Source organism: Gorilla gorilla, chromosome 6 (genome assembly GCF_029281585.2).
Source record: "Gorilla gorilla gorilla isolate KB3781 chromosome 6, NHGRI_mGorGor1-v2.1_pri, whole genome shotgun sequence".
Classification (NCBI taxonomy): Eukaryota; Metazoa; Chordata; class Mammalia; order Primates; family Hominidae; genus Gorilla; species Gorilla gorilla.
The window spans coordinates 85,997,150-86,014,134 of NC_073230.2; the positions used below are offsets into that span (position 1 = coordinate 85,997,150).

Genomic DNA, 16,985 nt, shown 5'->3' on the forward strand with positions numbered 1-16,985 from the left:
TGAACCATTTTATACTCCCACCAGTGCAAAAAGGCTATAATTTCTCCACATCCTCACCAACACTTATTTTCTGTTTTTTGGTTTTTTTTTTTGTTTTGTTTTTAGGTAACTATCCTAATGGGTGTGAAGTGGTATCTCACTATAGTATTGATTTGCATTTCCCTAATGATTTGTGATGTTGGGTATCTTTGTTGTTGTTGTTGTTTTGTTTGTTTGTTTGTTTTTGAGACAGTCTCACTCTGTCGCCCAGGCTGGAGTGCAGTGGGGTGATCTCAGCTTGCTGTAACCCCTGCCTCCACCATGCCCCGCTGATTTTTGTGTTTTTAGTAGAGATGGTGTTTCACCATGTTGGCCAGACTAGTCTCGAACTCCACCCACCTCGGCCTCCCAAAGTGCTGGGATTACAGACATGAGCCACCACGCCCAGCCAGCACCTGAACATATTAAAAAATGGTTAATACCCCATGATTGTACATGCTTTGTACCAAATGGGAAGAATAGAGTGTTCTAAGGATAACCATCATAAAAGTGGTTTGGGCTTGGACTCTGGCTCACATCTGTAATCCTAACATTTTGGTAGGTCGAGGTGGGAGGATCTCTTGAGCCCAGAAGTTTGAGACCAGCCTGGTCAACAAAATGAGACCCCATCCCTACAAAATATTTAAAAATAAGCAAGGTGTGGTGGTGCACACCTGTAGTCCTGCCTTCTTGGAAAGCTGAGGTGGGAGGATGGCTTGAGCCCAGGTGGCTGAGGCGGCAGTGAGCTGTGATTGCACCACTGCACTCCAGCCTGGGTGACAGAGCAAGAGCCTGTCTCAAAAAAGAAGTGGTTTGTATGCCACTTATCTTGCCTTCTCAGTTTCCTTATTTTTCATTTTGTGAGAGTAAGCAAGCTTTTCCAGTTATCTGCTGGAAAGAAATGGGAGTAATGTGGTAATACCGAGTTGCGCCCCAAGGTGGCTTTGGTGCGCCGTGGGTCCTGGATGGGCTCAGAGGCACAGATCAGTCAAGCTATTTTGGCTCTTCTCCTAAAAAGCAGGAGGGGCAGCTGGCTGGGTGTTCTGTTGTTGGAGAGGACATCTCACCGCTTGTTTTCTGTGCTGATCCAGTAGCTCAGGGAAGACTCCTGGCAGTGTGGTACTTGTGTCTGAAATGACAGCATAGGATGACATTAAGCCAATGTGGATTATTCTGCAGCCTTGAACTCCCCAGATGATGTATTCCCACACCACTCTTACTTATCCTAACATAGGCCTGCCCATCAAAGAAATCCAGGGCGCCCTTAGGGGATTTGTTACTAGGTACATCTAGAGCAGAGCTTCTCCACAGTTGCACTACTGATGCCTCAGGCTGGAAAATGCTGTGTCCTGAGGGGCTGTGTCTTGGTCACTGCAGGGTGTCTCACGGCATCCTAGTGTCTACCCCCCAAGGCCAGGAGCACCCACCTTCCCCCAGTCATCAGCAATTGGATGTCTCCAGACACGGCCAGATGCACCCTAGTCGGGGAGGAGGACGGAATTGTTCCTGTCTGAGAGCTCCTGATCTAGGGGCAGGTATCCAGTGTCCAGAAGGCACTCAACATGTGTTTGGATCAAACTGTTTCTTTCAGAGCCAAAATCCTTCAACATGATATGTTGGAAAACTACCCACATCCTTTGTGTCTTTGGAAAAAGAGATACTCTATGATCATTTTAGAAATTTTTAAAATATGCAGAAAAGAACATCATCAAAAATAAAAGTTGGCTGGGCACAGTGGCTCATGCCTGTACTCCCAACACTTTGGGAAGCTGAGGCTAGAGGATCATTTGAGGCCAGGAATTTGAGACCAGTGTGGGCAACATAGCAAGACCCTGTCTGTATTTTGTAAATAAATATATGTTATCTGTAACCTGTACTAAAAATGACTTTAACACTTTAATATAATTTCTTTGATTTCAGTTTTTTCATATATAAGCCTTATTTCTATAAATGCCATATTTATAGATGTCCTGATTTTATCATGTAACATTGTATCACAAGTGTTTTCCCAAGTCTGTACTTACAAGGATTTTTTTCGAATCTATTCATTCATCTGTTAAAAACAAAGTGTGTGATTCAGTTGCAGTCAGTGGCATTTTACCCAGTATGCCTGTAGCCTGTGAATAAAATCTCAGATTCCTGGATCTTAAAATATTATATAAACAGTAGTAGAAGAGTACTGGAAGGAGGGCCAGGTGCGGCAGCTCACACCTGTAATCATAGCACTTTGGGAGGGCGAGGCGGACAGATCACATGAGGTCAGGAGTTCAAGACCAGCCCGGCCAACATGGTGAAACCCTGTCTCTACTAAAATACAAAAATTAGCCGGGCATAATAGCGTGTACCTGTAATCCCAGCTACTCAGGAGGCTGAGACAGGAGAATCACTTGAACCCAGGAGACAGAGGTTGCAGTGAGCGGAGATTGCGCCACTGCACTCCAGCCTGGGCGGCTGAGTGAGATTCTGTCTCAAAAAAAGAAAGAAAAAAAAAGAGTGGGGGAAGGAAATTATGGAGAAAGCTCAATATCATCGCCTGAATTGACCACCTTTTTCTCTATTCATTTTCTCTTAGTCTCCATGTGCACATCATTTGTGTGTAGCTAGAATTATAGGAAGTTTTCCATTTTGCTTATTTTATTTAACATTATACACATACTGCTTAATGAAGCAATTCCTTCATAATTTTTTCAGTGACTGGTAATATCCAGCAGTTGACATGCCATAATACACCTAATCTTTCTCCTTTTATGAAACAGTAGATTGATTCCAGTACTTGTCTTCTGTGTATCCTGTGTCTTTCTCCCTTCCCCCTTTCTGGGGTGATAGATTAAGATAAATTTCTAAACCAGGCATGGTGGCTTACACCTGTAATCTCAGCACTTTGGGAGGCCAAGGCAGGCGAATTCCTTGAGCCCAGGATTTGGGAAACCAGCCTGAGCAACATGGTAAAACCCTATCTCTGCACAAAGTAAAAAAATTAGCCATGTGTGGTGGCACATGCCTGTAGTCCCAGCTACAAGGGAGGCTGAGGCAGGAGGATCACCTGACCTTGGGGAAGTTGAGGCTGCAGTGAGCTGTGATCATGCCACTGCACTCTAGCCTGGGTGACAGAGCGAGACCCTGTCTCAAAAAGGAAAAAAAAAAAATAATAAAGATAAATTTCTAACCATGGGAATTACTATATCACAGAGTATAAAAAGAACTTCTGGCTCTGGAAATATATTGCAGGTTACTTTCCGAAGAGATAGCCCCAGTTTTTACCATTGACAGTGTGTGTAACAGGGTACACTCTCACCATATCCTCAACATTTTACTCTTCCTCCACATGGGTAAGAATGGGGCACATGAGAGCCACTCAAGGTCTTACTGGGGATTGAGTAAAAAGCCTTACAGAAATACAGTGCAGACCTGCAAGACCGTGGAGGCAGTCCCACTCTCTTGCCATTCCACCCCCCACGCGCCCACCTGTGTACAGCCTCCAAAGCTCTGTTTTTTGAAATGGAGTCTTGCTCCATCACTCATGTTGGAGTGCAGTGGCGCCAGCTCAGCTCACTGCAACCTCCGCCTCCCAGGTTCAAGAGATTCTCCCACTTCAGCCTCCCAAGTAGCTGGGATTACAGGCGCCTGCCACCACACCAGCTAATTTTTGTATTTTTAGTAGAGATGGGGTTTCGCCATGTTGGCCAGGCTGGTCTTGAACTCCTGATTTCAGGTGATTCACCCGCGTTGGCCTCCCAAAGTGCTGGGATTACAGGCGTGAGCCACCGCGCCCAGCCCCAAAGCTATTTTATAAAATGTACATTGGATTGTCAGTCATTCTTCTGCCTTTACAACAATACCCAAGATCACGGAATGCTTTTTACGTACCCCTAGTTCTAAATGCTTTGCTTATATTAACTAACAATCCTTACAGCAGTCCTGTGAGGTAGTCAGTGGTGCTGTTATCCCTATTTTACTAATGACAGACCTTAGGCACCATGCGGTGATGGCACCCACAAAGCTGCAGAGGATGTGGGCAGCAGGCCGGGGTGTGATCCCAGGCACCCACACCCGCCCATGAGGCGATGCTGCGTGAAACCCTGTCAGCAGCCCCAGTGTTCCTGGCCCTCACGGTCTGGCCCCTTCCGGTCTCCACCATGCTGGTCTGTCCACTCCCTTCCACATGCCCCCAGCTCTCTGTCCCTCAGCCTCGCTGCATGTGCTTAGACTGCCTGTACTCTCTTCACGCCGCCTGACTTCTCATCTGACTGGAGAAGCTCTCTTCACCTTCAGCTTCCTCTTACAATGCTTTCTGTCTGTGTAAAGCCTCTCCTCACCTTCCTCCGGCCCCCGGCCCTAGAAGTCGCCTTTCCTGCCAGCCTGCCCCATGGGGTTGTGTGGGGTTGTGTGTGCCCTTGGCTGCAGGCCCTGCCAGATCAGATAAGGTGCTTGTCCATTCAGCTATAATGTCAGTTCCATCTTTTTCAAAATAAGCCTCATTTTAGAATGACTTTAGATTCACAGAAAGATTGCAAAGATAGTACAGAGCGTTCTCATATATCCAGTTTCCCCACTGTTTAACTTCCTAAATTAACCTGGTACATTGGTCACAGTGTGTGAACCCACATCGATACACTTGTTAGCTGAAGTCCATACATTATTCCAGCTGCCTTAGTTTTTACCTGCTGCCCTTTTCTTGCTCCAGAATCCAATCCAGGGCACCGCGTCACCTTGTGTTATTACACATTGTTCTGCTCCTGTTGGCTGTGACAGTTTCTCAGACTTTCTGTGGGTCCAGTACTCTATAAAATGGCCCTCAGTTGGGATTGTTCTGATTTTCTCATGATTTGACTGGGGTAGTTTGTTTTGGGGATGAGGACCACAGAGGGAAAGCACCCTTCTCACCACACATCAGGGCATTGTACTGCCAACGTGGCCATCAGGTTTTGTGGGGTGTTTTTTTTTTTTTTTTTTTTGGAGACAGGGTCTCTCTCTGTTGCCCAGGTTGGAGTACAGTGGCACCATCTCACCTCACTGCAGCCTCAAACTTCTGGGCTCAGGTGATCCTCCTTCCTCAGCCTCCTGAGTAGCTGCAACTATAGATGCGCACCTCCACACCCTGCTAATTTTGGTGTTTTGTTTGTTTGTTTGTTGAGATGGAGTCTCGCTTTGTCGCCCAGGCTGGAGTGTGGTGGCGCGATCTCGGCTCACTGCAACCTCCGCCTCTTGGGTTCATGCCATTCTCCTGCCTCAGCCTCCTGAGTAGCTGGGACTACAGGCACCCACCACCACGCCTGGCTAATTTTTTGTATTTTTAGTAGAGACGGGGTTTCACCGTGTTAGCCAGGGTGGTCTCGATCTCCTGACCTCGTGATCCACCCGCCTCAGCCTCCCAAAGTCCTGGGATTACATGTGTGAGCCACCACACCTGGCTAATTTTGGTATTTTTTCTGGAGATGGGGTCTCACTATGTTGCCCAGGCTGGTGCTATCACTGTTGATGTTTACCTTGATCACATGGCTGAGGTAGTGTGGTCAGGTTTCTCCCCCATATGTTTACTCTCTTTTCCCCTTCCTGTACGTTACTCTGTAGAAGAAAGTCGTTGTGTGCAGCCCACACATAGGGAGTGTGGGGCTGTGTTCCTCCTCCCTGACAGTGGAGAATCTACATGCGTCATTGAAGTCATTCTGCATGCTAGGGTTATTTCTTCTTTCCATGTATTTATCGTTATTTAATCATTTCCATCTATCAGTATGAGCTTGTGGATATTCATTTTGTACTTGATAGTCCATTATTACTGTATTTGTTTTACTACTCATAGTATTCCCAGCTTTGGCCATTGGGAGCTCTTTCAGTTGGCTCCTGTGTTCCCTTGACAAAGTCCCATCATTGTGAGTACCTTTTTTTTTTTTTTTTTTTTTTTGAGACAGGGTCTCTGTTACCTAGGCTGGAGTGCAGTGGCACCATCATAGCTCACTGCATCCTCAAACTCCGGGCTCAAACAGTCCTCTCGCCTCAGCTTCCTGAGTAGCTGGGCCCACAGGCATGCACCACCATGCCCGGCTAAGTTTTAAAATTTTTTTGTAGAGACAAGGGTCTTGCTATATGGCCCAGGCTGGTCTCAAACTCCTGGGCTCAAGCAGTCCCCCTGCCTCAGCCTCCCAAAAGTGCTGGAATTACAGGCATGAACCACCACACTTGGCTTCCTTACTTCCTGGTACTATAGGATATTCCAGACTCGTGTCTTGTGTTTCCTGCCCTGGACCTGGGATCAGCCATTTGTCCAAGAAGTCCTGGCTGCTGCTTTCTTCTTCTTCTTCTTCTTTTTTTTTTTTTTTTTTAAGATAGAGTTTCACTCTTTGTTTGCCCAGGCTGGAGTGCAATGGTGCGATCTCGGCTCACTGCAACCTCCGCCTCCCGGGTTCAAGCAATTCTCCTGCCTCAGCCTCCTGAGTAGCTGGCATTATAGGCACGTGCCACCACACTCAGCTAATTTTTGTATTTTTAGTAGAGACAGGGTTTCACCATGTTGGCCAGGCTGGTCTCGAACTCCTAGCCTCAAACAGTCCACCTCCCTCGGCCTCCCAAAGTGCTGGGATTATAGGCGTGAGCCACCATGCCTGGCCCCTGGCTGCTTTTAGAGAAATGGTATTAAAATGGTATTAAAACCCAAGGTCTGGGGACTAGGCATGTTCTGTGCTACTGGATGGTTGCTTTTAGGCTCTCTCAGCTGACAGAGCCAGGAAATTTACCTGTGTACTCCACCAGTATATATGTACATATCTGTCAATACTAATACCCATAACCATCCCCATCCATATTACACTAACGTGAGTTCATACTGATGTCTCCAAGTCTAGCCCAGTATGACATAGCTCATTCTAGCCTTCTCTCCTTGTTTCTCTGTCACCTCTCACTCCAATAGTGAGTATCTTTGCTACCACCATCCACTAGCCATTTGCTTAATTGCTCAATTCCAACATACATGGATAATGGTTTCAGAATTGTTTACCGTTACCCTGGGGGAAGCACCATTATCAACTAGAGGACATTGCTATGTGCAGTCCCTTCAGCCTTACAGCTTACAGAGGCCACTCATTTCAAGAATTACTTAGATCAGCACTTTCTTTGTTTTTAATGTTAAAAAAAAAATTTGAGACGATGTTACATTTTATCGCCCAAGCTGGTCTTGAACTCCTGGGCTCAAGCGATCCTCCAGCCTCAACCTCCCAAAGTGCTGGGATTACAGGCGTGAGCCACCACACCTGGCTGATCAGCACTTTTCCCCACACTCCCTTCACAGAGGTCATTTCGTACATTTATGATACGTTTGGATTCATGTGTCACCTTCTGCGTTCCATCCTGGGACCCCGACTTCCTAAATGACTTTTAAAATTAGCATAATTCAGCCAGGCACAGTGGCTCACGCCTGTAATCCCAGCACTTTGGGAGGCTGAGGTGGGCGGATCACTTGCGGTCAGGCGTTCAAGACCAACCTGGCCAACATGGTGAAACCCCATCTCTACTAAAAACACAGAAATTAGCCAGGCACTGTGGCGGGCACCTGTTATCCCAGCTACTCAGGAGGCTGAGGCAGGAAAATCACTTGAACCCTGGAGGTGGAGGTTGCCGTGAGCCAAGATCACACCACTGCAGTCCAGCCTGGGTGACAGAATGAGACTCCGTCTAAAAAAAAAATAGCATAATTAAGTTTTAATTATTGGTGCTGTAAGGTTCTGTGGATTTTGTCAAACGCATAGTACCATGTATCCACCACTGCCATATCATACAGAATAATTCCACTGCCCTAAAACAATTCCGTGTTTCCCCTGTTCAGCCTCCTCCCGACCCCCAGCCCCTGGCAGCCCCTGACCTGTTTACTGCCTCTGTGGTTCTGCCTTCTCCACACTGTCATAGAGTCGGAATTAAATCGTATACAGCCTTTCCAGATTGGCTTCTTTTGCTTACCAGAACGTGGCTTAATGCCCCATTCCTTTTGCCAAATAGTTTTCCACCGTCAAGATAGACCACCGTTTACCCACTGAAGGACAGCCTGGTTGTATCCAAGTTTTGGTGATTATGGATAAAGCTGCAACAGACATTTGTGTGCTACTGTTTTTTTGTGTTTGTGTGTGTGTGTGTGTGTGTGTGTGTGTGTGTGTGTGTGTGTGTGTGTTTTTGAGATGGAGTCTCTCTGTCGCCCAGGCTGGAGTGCAGTGGCGCAATCTGAGGTCACTGCAACCTCCGCCCCCTGGGTTCACAGGTTCAAGCAATTCTCTTGTCTCAGCCTTCGGAGTAGCTAAGCCAGGCATCTGCCACCACGCCTGGCTAATTTTTGTATTTTTAGTGGAGATGGGTTTTCGCCGTGTTGGCCAGGCTGGTCTCGAACTCGTGACCTCAAGTGATCTGCCCGCCTTGGCCTCCCAAAGTGCTGGGATTACAGGCATGAGCCACCGTGCCTGGCCTTGTGTGCTAGTTTTCATGTGCACATAAGTTTCATATCAACTGAGTACATCTGCAGGAACATGATCGCGGGGTTGTATGATAGGATTAATCTTGTTAACTTTGTAAGAAACTGCCAAACTGTCTTGCAAAGTGGCTATTCCATGCTGTACTCCCACCAGCAACAATAGTTTCTCTTACCTCACATCCTTCTCAGCACTTGGTATTGTCCGTTTTTTGAATTTGAGCCATCCTAATATATGTGTTGTGCTTTTTGTTTTGATTTGTGACAGTATCTTTTTAATTCTTGTATCACCAACATGAAGCATAGTAACTAACAGGAAATAGCCACTTGATGATTTCTTACTGTTATGTATTTGTTATGTTGAAGAAATGAACTGGGGTAATTTTGTCAAATTGCCAAATGACTTGACTGTGCCCCCGGTTTCTGGGTTTCTCCTCCCTGAGAATGATACTCTTAGACCCTGACAGTGGGTCTTCCACACATACAAAATCCCTTGTGTTGACCATTAGTGAGATACAGGTTGAGCATCCCAAACCCAAAAATCCAAACTCGGAAATGCTGCAAAATTCAGAGCTTTTGAACACTGACATGACGCTCCAAGTAGGAATTCCACCCCTAACCTCATGCAAGAGGTCACAGTCGAAACGCAGATACACAACACGGATTATTCAGTGTCTCCCAGGGACAGAAGACCCTCCCAGCCTCCTTCAGCTGCAATACAACCTTTCCGCATACACCCAGATTTTTCCCCTACACAGGCACACGCCTCTCCAGACCACACACACACCAGCAGCAAGTTCCCCACGATGCCCCAGACGGTGCCCAGACCTCCATGCTCACTCACAGTTTCTTTGCTTGTTCTCTGCTTTGTTGTGTAGAGATAATGTTGAAAACATCAAAAAGGCCTGCAGATCCCCTGTGGGTAACAGTGATAAGAAAAAGAGGAAGCATTTGTGTTTTTCTGTAGCCCAGAAAGCCAAGAATGACTGCCACGCATGACCTGAAGAAGCAGCAGGATAAAAGGTTGAAACACCAAAAGCCATGAACAGAAGTTGGTGAAAAATTGAAAAATGAGGCCGGGCACAGTGGCTCATGCCTGTAATCCCAGCACTTTGGGAGGCCAATGAGGGAGGATCACTTGAGCCCAGGAGTTCGAGACCAGCCTGGGCAACATGGTTGAGACCTCGTCTCTACAAAAAATACAAAAATTAGCCAGGTGTGGTGGCACACACCCATAGTCTCAGCTACTCAGGAGGCTACAGTGAGCCGTGATCACACCACTGCACTCCAGCCCAGGTGACAGAGCGGAAACCCTGTCTCAAAAAAAAAGGCTGGGTGTGGTGGCTCATGCCTGTAATCCCAGCACTTTGGGAGGCCAAGGTGGGCAGATCACCAGGTCAGGAGATCAAGACCATCCTAGCTAACACGGTGAAACCCCGTCTCTACTAAAATATAAAAAATTAGCCAGGTGTAGTGTCACACACCTGTAGTCCCAGCTACTTGGGAGGCTGAGGCAGGAGAATTGCTTGAACCCAGGAGGCAGAGGTCGCAGTGAGCCAAGATCACGCCACTGCCCTCTAGCCTGGTGACAGTGTGAGACCCCGTCTCCAAAAAAAAAAAAAAGTGTCCAGTAACCCTTTAATCCAAACACATCATAGTAGGTGGGGACTGAAAGCCTGTTGTTACCATTTAGCAGCTGATCCAGGTGTTCTCATGACACAGCTGTGCTGCTTAATTACTCTGAACATGCTATTTTCCACTGTATGAATGGCCCGTCATATTTATTACTGTTAAGCACTTATGTGTGAATAAGTGTAGGAAAAGGATTGCTTATCAGTAGCAAATTCAGAGTCAGAAATGATGGTGACGCCAAGCCACAGATCAGCTACATGGGTGAGAGATAGACGCCTTTGCTTTCTGATGGTTCATTGTACACAACTGTGTTTCATACACAAAATTATTATTATTATTATTATTATTATTATTAGAGACGGATTCTAGCTCTGTTGCCCAGGCTGGAGTACAGTGCTGTGATCTTGGCTCATTGCAACCCCTCCCTCCCGGGTTTAAGCGATTCTCCTGCTTCAGCCTCCCAATTAGCTGGATGACAGGTGTGAGCCACCATGCCTGGCTAATTTTTTTTTTTTCTGAGACAGAGTTTCACTCTTGCCTAGGCTAGAGTGAAGTGGCACGATCTCCGCTTGCTGCAACCTCCATCCACCTCCCACCCCCGGTTCAGGCAATTCTTCTGCCTCAGCCTCCCAAGTAGCTGGGATTACAGGTGCACCACCACGCCCAGCTAATTTTTGTATTTTTAGTAGAGACGGGGTTTTGCCATGTTGGCCAGGCTGGTTTTGAACTCCTGACCTCAGGTGATTCACCCGCCTCGGCTGTTGAAAGTGCTAGGATTACAGGCGTGAGCCACCACACCCAGCCTAATTTTTGTATTTTTATAGAGATGAGGTTTCACCATGTTGGCCAGGCTGGTCTCACACTCCTGACCTCGAGTGATCCACCTGCCTCGGTCTCCCAGAGTGCTGGGATTACAGGTGTGAGCCACTGTACTCAGCCACAAAATTATTTTTAAATGTTATATTTACCTTCAGTCTATGTGTATGGGGTATATATGAAACATAAGTGAATTTCATGTTTAGACTTGGGTCCCATCCCCAAGATATCTCATTGTGTAGATGCAGATATTCCAAAGTCTGGAAACATCCAAAATCTGAAACACATCTGGTCCCGAGCATTTTGGATAAGGGATCTGCAGCCCATACTGCATTTTCAAAGGCTTTTCAGCCACGGGGAATGCTTCCAGTCCTCCTCTGTTGCTCCCTTCCACAAACATCCAGCTCAATGAGTATTCTATTCATCAGAAGCAGAATTAAAGATCAGACCCTATGCTTTTTTTTTTTTTTTTTTTGAGACAGAGTCTGCCTCTGTCACCCAGGCTGGAGTGCAGTGGCGCTATCTCGGCTCACTGCAACCTTTGCCTCCTGGGTTCAAGTGATTCTCCTGCCTCAGCCTCCCAAGTGGCTGGGATTACAGGCGCCCGCCACCACGCCTGGCTAATTTTTGTAGTTCTAGTAGAGATGAGGTTTCCCCCATGTTGGTCAGGCTGGTCTCAAACTCCTGACCTCGTGATCCATCCACCTCGGCCTCCCAGGGTGTTGGGATTACAGACATGAGCCACCGTGCCCGGCCCCTTATACGATTTCTGCAGACAACATAGGCAGAGGCCGAGAGAGTCAGAGAACATGTTTGAGCCCGGGTCCCTGTCTTAGTGAATAGGAGATCTCTAGCAGCAAGTTCCTCCACCTCTCTGGGTCTTTTATCTTCTTCATCTGTAAAATGGATATATAATAGTGGTACTTACTTCATAGACTATTGTAAGAATTAAACAGGGTACTCTTTGTACAGACTTAGCACAGTGCTTCCATATAATAGTGTTGGACAAATATTAGCTATTAAAATATCCTGACCATTTAAACTTTAAAAAAAAAAAATCTGTGCCCAGGCTGCCGTGCAGTAGCATGGCTCACTGCAGCCTTGAACTCCTGGGCCCAGAAGGTCCTCCTGCCTCAGCCTCATGAGTAGTGAGGACTATAGGCATGTGTCACCAGGCCATTTTTTATAGAAATGGGACTCGCTGTGTTGCCCAGGCTTGTCTTGAACTCCTGGGCTCAAGTGATCCATCCTCCTCAGCCTCCCAAAGTGCTGGGATTACAGGTGTGTGCCATTGCACTCGGCTTCCCCGTTTGAACTTTCAAAGCTAATCATGCTGTGTGGTGTGAGGTTGAGGGGAAAAAGGGATGCCCCAAATTAATGAAACTAAATCTTCCAGATGCTTTCGCCAGAGCCGTGCGTGTTCTGTGTTCTTTCTGCGGTCCCATCCTGGGTATGACAGTGAATTTTAGGCTGGGCTGTGCCTTCGGCTGTGCAGGGCCTCCTGCTTAGAGGCCCTTTGTCTGACCTTTGGTGACACAGCAGTAGCAGCGGTCAGGGTGTGTAGTGGGCGTGTGGGTGGCCAGGGCAAGCCCTGCACATGTGCCTCGAGGAGCATTGGCTGGCCCGGGTGAGCCCACCCATTTGTGAGTTGCTGAGGCCACCATGCCTGCGGCCGGCATCCTGGCGTGGCTGAGCTGGGCCATCTGCTGCCTTGTGGTCTCTGCCTCTGCCTTTCCAACTCTCACTTGTCCTCCTGCTCCTGCGTGAAGAGGGGGAGGGGAGGAGTTGGGAACACGTTGTCCTCATGCTCGGCTTCTGGCTGGCAGTCATGATGGGGGACAGGGAACCTGTGCTGCTCACAGGTGTCAGGAGGGGCTTCCTGGGCCATGCTTGGGAGGAGCTGGGAAGCTGGCGTATGTGTGGGGGGCAGAGCCCTCTGCCACACAGGTTTTGGAAATCCTTTTGCAGACGGCAGTGAGAACTTGAGACTTCAGTGAGAGAGTTGTCAGCCTGGCGTTAGGTGTTGAAGAGCTGGGTCGGGAAGTTGCCCACCCAAGAGGCAACTTGAGCCACGTAAAAGTAGTAGGGCATGGTTTATGGGGTGTTGGGTCTTGCGTGTGCCTCTGGGCCTTTGGGTAAAGATGGGGTGCACCCATGAGAGCAGTGGTAGATCAGGTCTGTGAGCCACCCTTACTCCTGGGGAATGGCTCAGAGGACTGGTGGGTGTGAGGCATGACCCTGGTTTCTTGCCGTGCGGTCTAGGAACAGGGACTTCTGACTTCCCATCAGCTCTCCTCTTTGAAAGCACCCTTGACCCTGAACGATTTTGCATGTCTGTAATTTGAATGTCGTGTGGTTACAGGACCCGATCAGCCCAAGGAGCAGGGGTCCAGCAGCTCTGCGGAGGTATCTGGAACAGAGGAGGAGGAGGAAGTGCCCAGTTTCACCATGGGGCGATGACAATGTTTGCCACAGCCTCTGCCTGGAACCTGGCTCGTGCTGTGACCAGAAGGGAAAGGCGGCTGTTTGGCTCTTTCTCCCCCGCAAGGACCCGCTGACCCGCTGGATGGAGAGCAAAGGAGACCCCTCCCGAGCCGCTCACAGTCCCGCATTTAGCAGGTTTGGGAGCCTGAGGGGCCATCTCCCTGACACTCAGAGGCACTGCCTTGCAGACACCATCCATGCTCCTGGTAAAGGGGGACACAGAGCCTCACCTTGCCACATATTTGAACAGTGATGAGTTTGGGGCTGGTTTCTGGGAAGGGAACATTTATTTAGTAAAGAGCAGAACACCCTTGCGTTTTGTTAGGACATGTGGACTGTGAGTCACAAACACTCTGGAGAAGGCTGAGATGCCACCATTCCCACGGGGACTGAAGACACATTACGTGGACCTGGTCCCAGGCTCAGTGAGGAGATGGCCTCGGCTGTGGGGCTGGTCCATGTTGCCCACTCACTCCAGTGGGAAGTGGGTACCACGCCATAGAGGGTCTGCTCCCACTGCAGCTCCCGGTGCTCTCGTGTTCTGGGAAGGCCTGGGTGTGTGCACAAGGAGGCCCGGGCCAGGGACTTCACCAGGGGCTGGGTCACAAGGGCACAGGGTGTGTGGAAAGCGCTGTGGGGGAAGAGCCGGTCACTGGAGAGTGAGCAGGCGGAGACTCCAAGCTGGGCTGAGCCAGAGCAGAAGGCGAGGGATTCCCAGCCGGACGGGGGTTCTCTTGCCAACAGCTGCATTTTCATCCCGAAGTGGAAGGGGGTCTAAACAGAACGGGCTGAGAGAGGCGGGACTAGGTCAAGTGGGTGGAGCTCCTCCTTGCATGACTGCAACTGTCGGGGCTTTCTGCCAGCTCACAGCAGTTGGGGCCAGCGGGGAGAAGAGAGGCGGAACTGCTGTGTCCTCAGGTGGCGCAGCCTCAGACTGGCATCCAGGCACTGGGCCCGTGCAGAGAAGGCACCTGCAGAGAGCAGGGCAGCCCAGCGCAGGGGCTTGCACCTAGAATCCCAGCTACTCGGAAGGCCAAGGCAGGAGGGGACCGCTTGAGTCCAGGGATTCAAGGCCAACCTGGGCAATAGAGCGAGACCCTGTCTCTTAAAAAACGACGATGATGATGAACACAGAGGACGGGGCACTGTGCTGGGAGGCAGGGGGCCTGGGAGGAGCCGAGACCAGCCTTTTACCTCAGGGTTTTGAGGCTAACAGGGACGACAGAGACAGTTTCCAGTTAGAGCCTTGACTCCATTTTTGGATGATTTAGCCCCGAGTTCCTGAGTCTATTTTATGCCCCTTACATACTTTGATAGAACTAAGGAAATAGTGGTTTTGAGTGAAGGGAAAGGAAACCCAGAAACATTTTACGTTGCTTTTACTTCTGTAGTGTAGATTGCCCCGGCCCCTCTCTGAGCCCTGTAGCATCTGTGATAGCTTCTGTCCCTTCATCGGTTCACGTCACAGGGATTTTCTTTCCCAGGAAGCGGACACGGAGAGTCAGCCCTAATAAATGAGCACATGCCCTGGCTGTCCATTTTGAAACCTGTTTTTCTCTGTCTGGAACTGGCTGGTTTGCGTTTCGGTTTTAGTTCTCCTATCTTTGGACTGTTGGTTTCCATCCCTCTCCCCGCCCCCACATGTGTCACAGCCCCTGCCCTGAGTCTGCAACCTGGAGCTTGTGGGCCGCCTCAGTGCTGCGGAGGGTGCTGGGGCTTGGAGCCTGATGACCTGGCTTTGAATCCTGCCCCTGCCTCTGGTAAGCCAGGGGACTGTCAGCAAGTCCCTTCCTGCCTCTGCCAGCTCACTGGGCCAAGAGAGACAGTCGCCACAGGTGTGTGTTGGGTGGGTGGGCACATGGCGACACAGACAGCAGGATGCCAGGTTGCGGTGGGCTTCACCCCCACGGGGTGCAGGAGATGATATTTAGGCAGGACATGTCCTGTAGCCATTTCTGGCCATTAGTACTAGGTCATCAGGACCTTAAGTTGAGAGATTCTTTCTTCAGGGCATCACTTATTTAGGAAAAGAGGAACAAACAGATGTCATCATTGAGAAAGGATTGGGTGATACTGAGAGCCCCTGCCCTCCCCCCCAACAAAAAAAAACCACCATTAGGGGAGAATCATGAAGTAATGTCCCTCATTGCTCATGGGTGGGAAGGAGTCTGGAACTGAACACAGAGGTGTAGGTAACAGAATTGTCTCAAACAAACTCACACACAAGAATTCTTATGGCCAGGCGTGGTGAGCTAACGCCTGTAATCTCAGCACTTTGGAAGGCCAAGGCAGGAGGATCGCTTAAGCCCAGGAGTTTGAGACCAGCCTTGGCAACACAGTGAGACCCCATCTCTACAAAAAATTTTTAAATTATCTGGGCGTGATGGTGCACACCTATAGTCCCAGCTACTTGGGAAGCTGAGGTAGGAGGATCCCTTGAGCCGAGGAGTTGAAGGCTGCAGTGAGCCGTGATCACTCCACTTCACTCCAGCTTGGGTAACACAGTGAGACCCTGTCTCAAAAACAAATATATCTAGGTTCCCTGGTGATGCCCCTGTAATTTTGCATCATTTACGATTCATGCCCAAATACACATTTAAACAGGTATTTTACTGTTTAAACAGGAGATTCTACTACAGAACCCGCCCCTTTAATTAGTTAACTTCGAGACAAGGGCTTGCTGTGTCGCCCCGGCTGCAGTGCAGTGGCGCCATCATTGCACACTGCAGCCTCCAACTCCTGGGCTCAAGCATTCCTCCCACCTCAGCCTCCCAAGTAGCTAGGACTACAGGCATTCACCACCATGCCAGCCTAATTTTTGTTTGTTTTTGAAACAAGGTCTGGCGCTTTTGCCCAGGCTGGGGTGCAGTGGCGTGATCTCGGCTCACTGCAACCTCCACCTCTTGGGCTCAAGCCATTCTTACACCTCATCCTCCCAAGTAGCTGGGACTACAGGCGTGCACCACCATGCCTGGCTAATTTTTGTATTTTTTGTGGAGACGGGGTTTTGCCATCTTGCACTGGTCTCCACCTCCTAAGCTCAAACAACCCTCCCACCTCAGCCTCCCAAAGTGCTGGGATTATAAGTGTACACCACCGAGCCCTGCCCTGTTACTATTTTAAATTTATTTCCCTGTTTCCAACATTTATATTTTGGTAAAAAACAAAAACGACATTAAAATTGAGTTAGAGGAGTGTTCTACTAACTCTTGGAAATAGAACTCAGGCCAATTCTTTTTCATTCATGGTGGAGACACGTGTTTTATCCTTCTCCCTCTTGAAAGTTAATTTCTGTTTACTATTTGGTGTACTTGACTAAAGTTAGCTACAATTACCATATATTAACATATATTTCAGTAGAGAGAACACTCTTGGAAATTAACCTGGAGCGAGTTCCAGGAGGCCGTTTCTTGTTTTCTTACTCCACAGAATGTCACGAATCTACTGGGTGTGGTGGCTCTTGCCTGTAACCCCAGCACTTTGGGAGGCCTAGGCGGGAGGATCACTTAAGGCCAGGAGTTCAAGACCAGCCTGAGCAACATAGTGAGACCCCACATCTCTAAAAAATAAAAATTGAAAAGTGCACCTG

General features: G+C 48.7%; 1 protein-coding gene across 1 annotated transcript in view; it reads left to right on the forward strand.

Annotated features, from left to right (window-relative positions):
- The window catches only part of PRKRIP1 (PRKR interacting protein 1), a 30,352-nt gene extending 15,406 nt beyond the window's left edge, over positions 1 to 14,946 (forward strand). Inside the window, exon 6 of the mRNA XM_004045958.4 lies at positions 13,275 to 14,946. Within this exon, the coding sequence (XP_004046006.2) occupies positions 13,275 to 13,372 (98 nt within the window). The 3' untranslated portion in view covers positions 13,373 to 14,946. The remainder of the gene's footprint in view (positions 1 to 13,274) is intronic.
- The last annotated feature ends 2,039 nt before the right edge of the window (positions 14,947 to 16,985 follow it).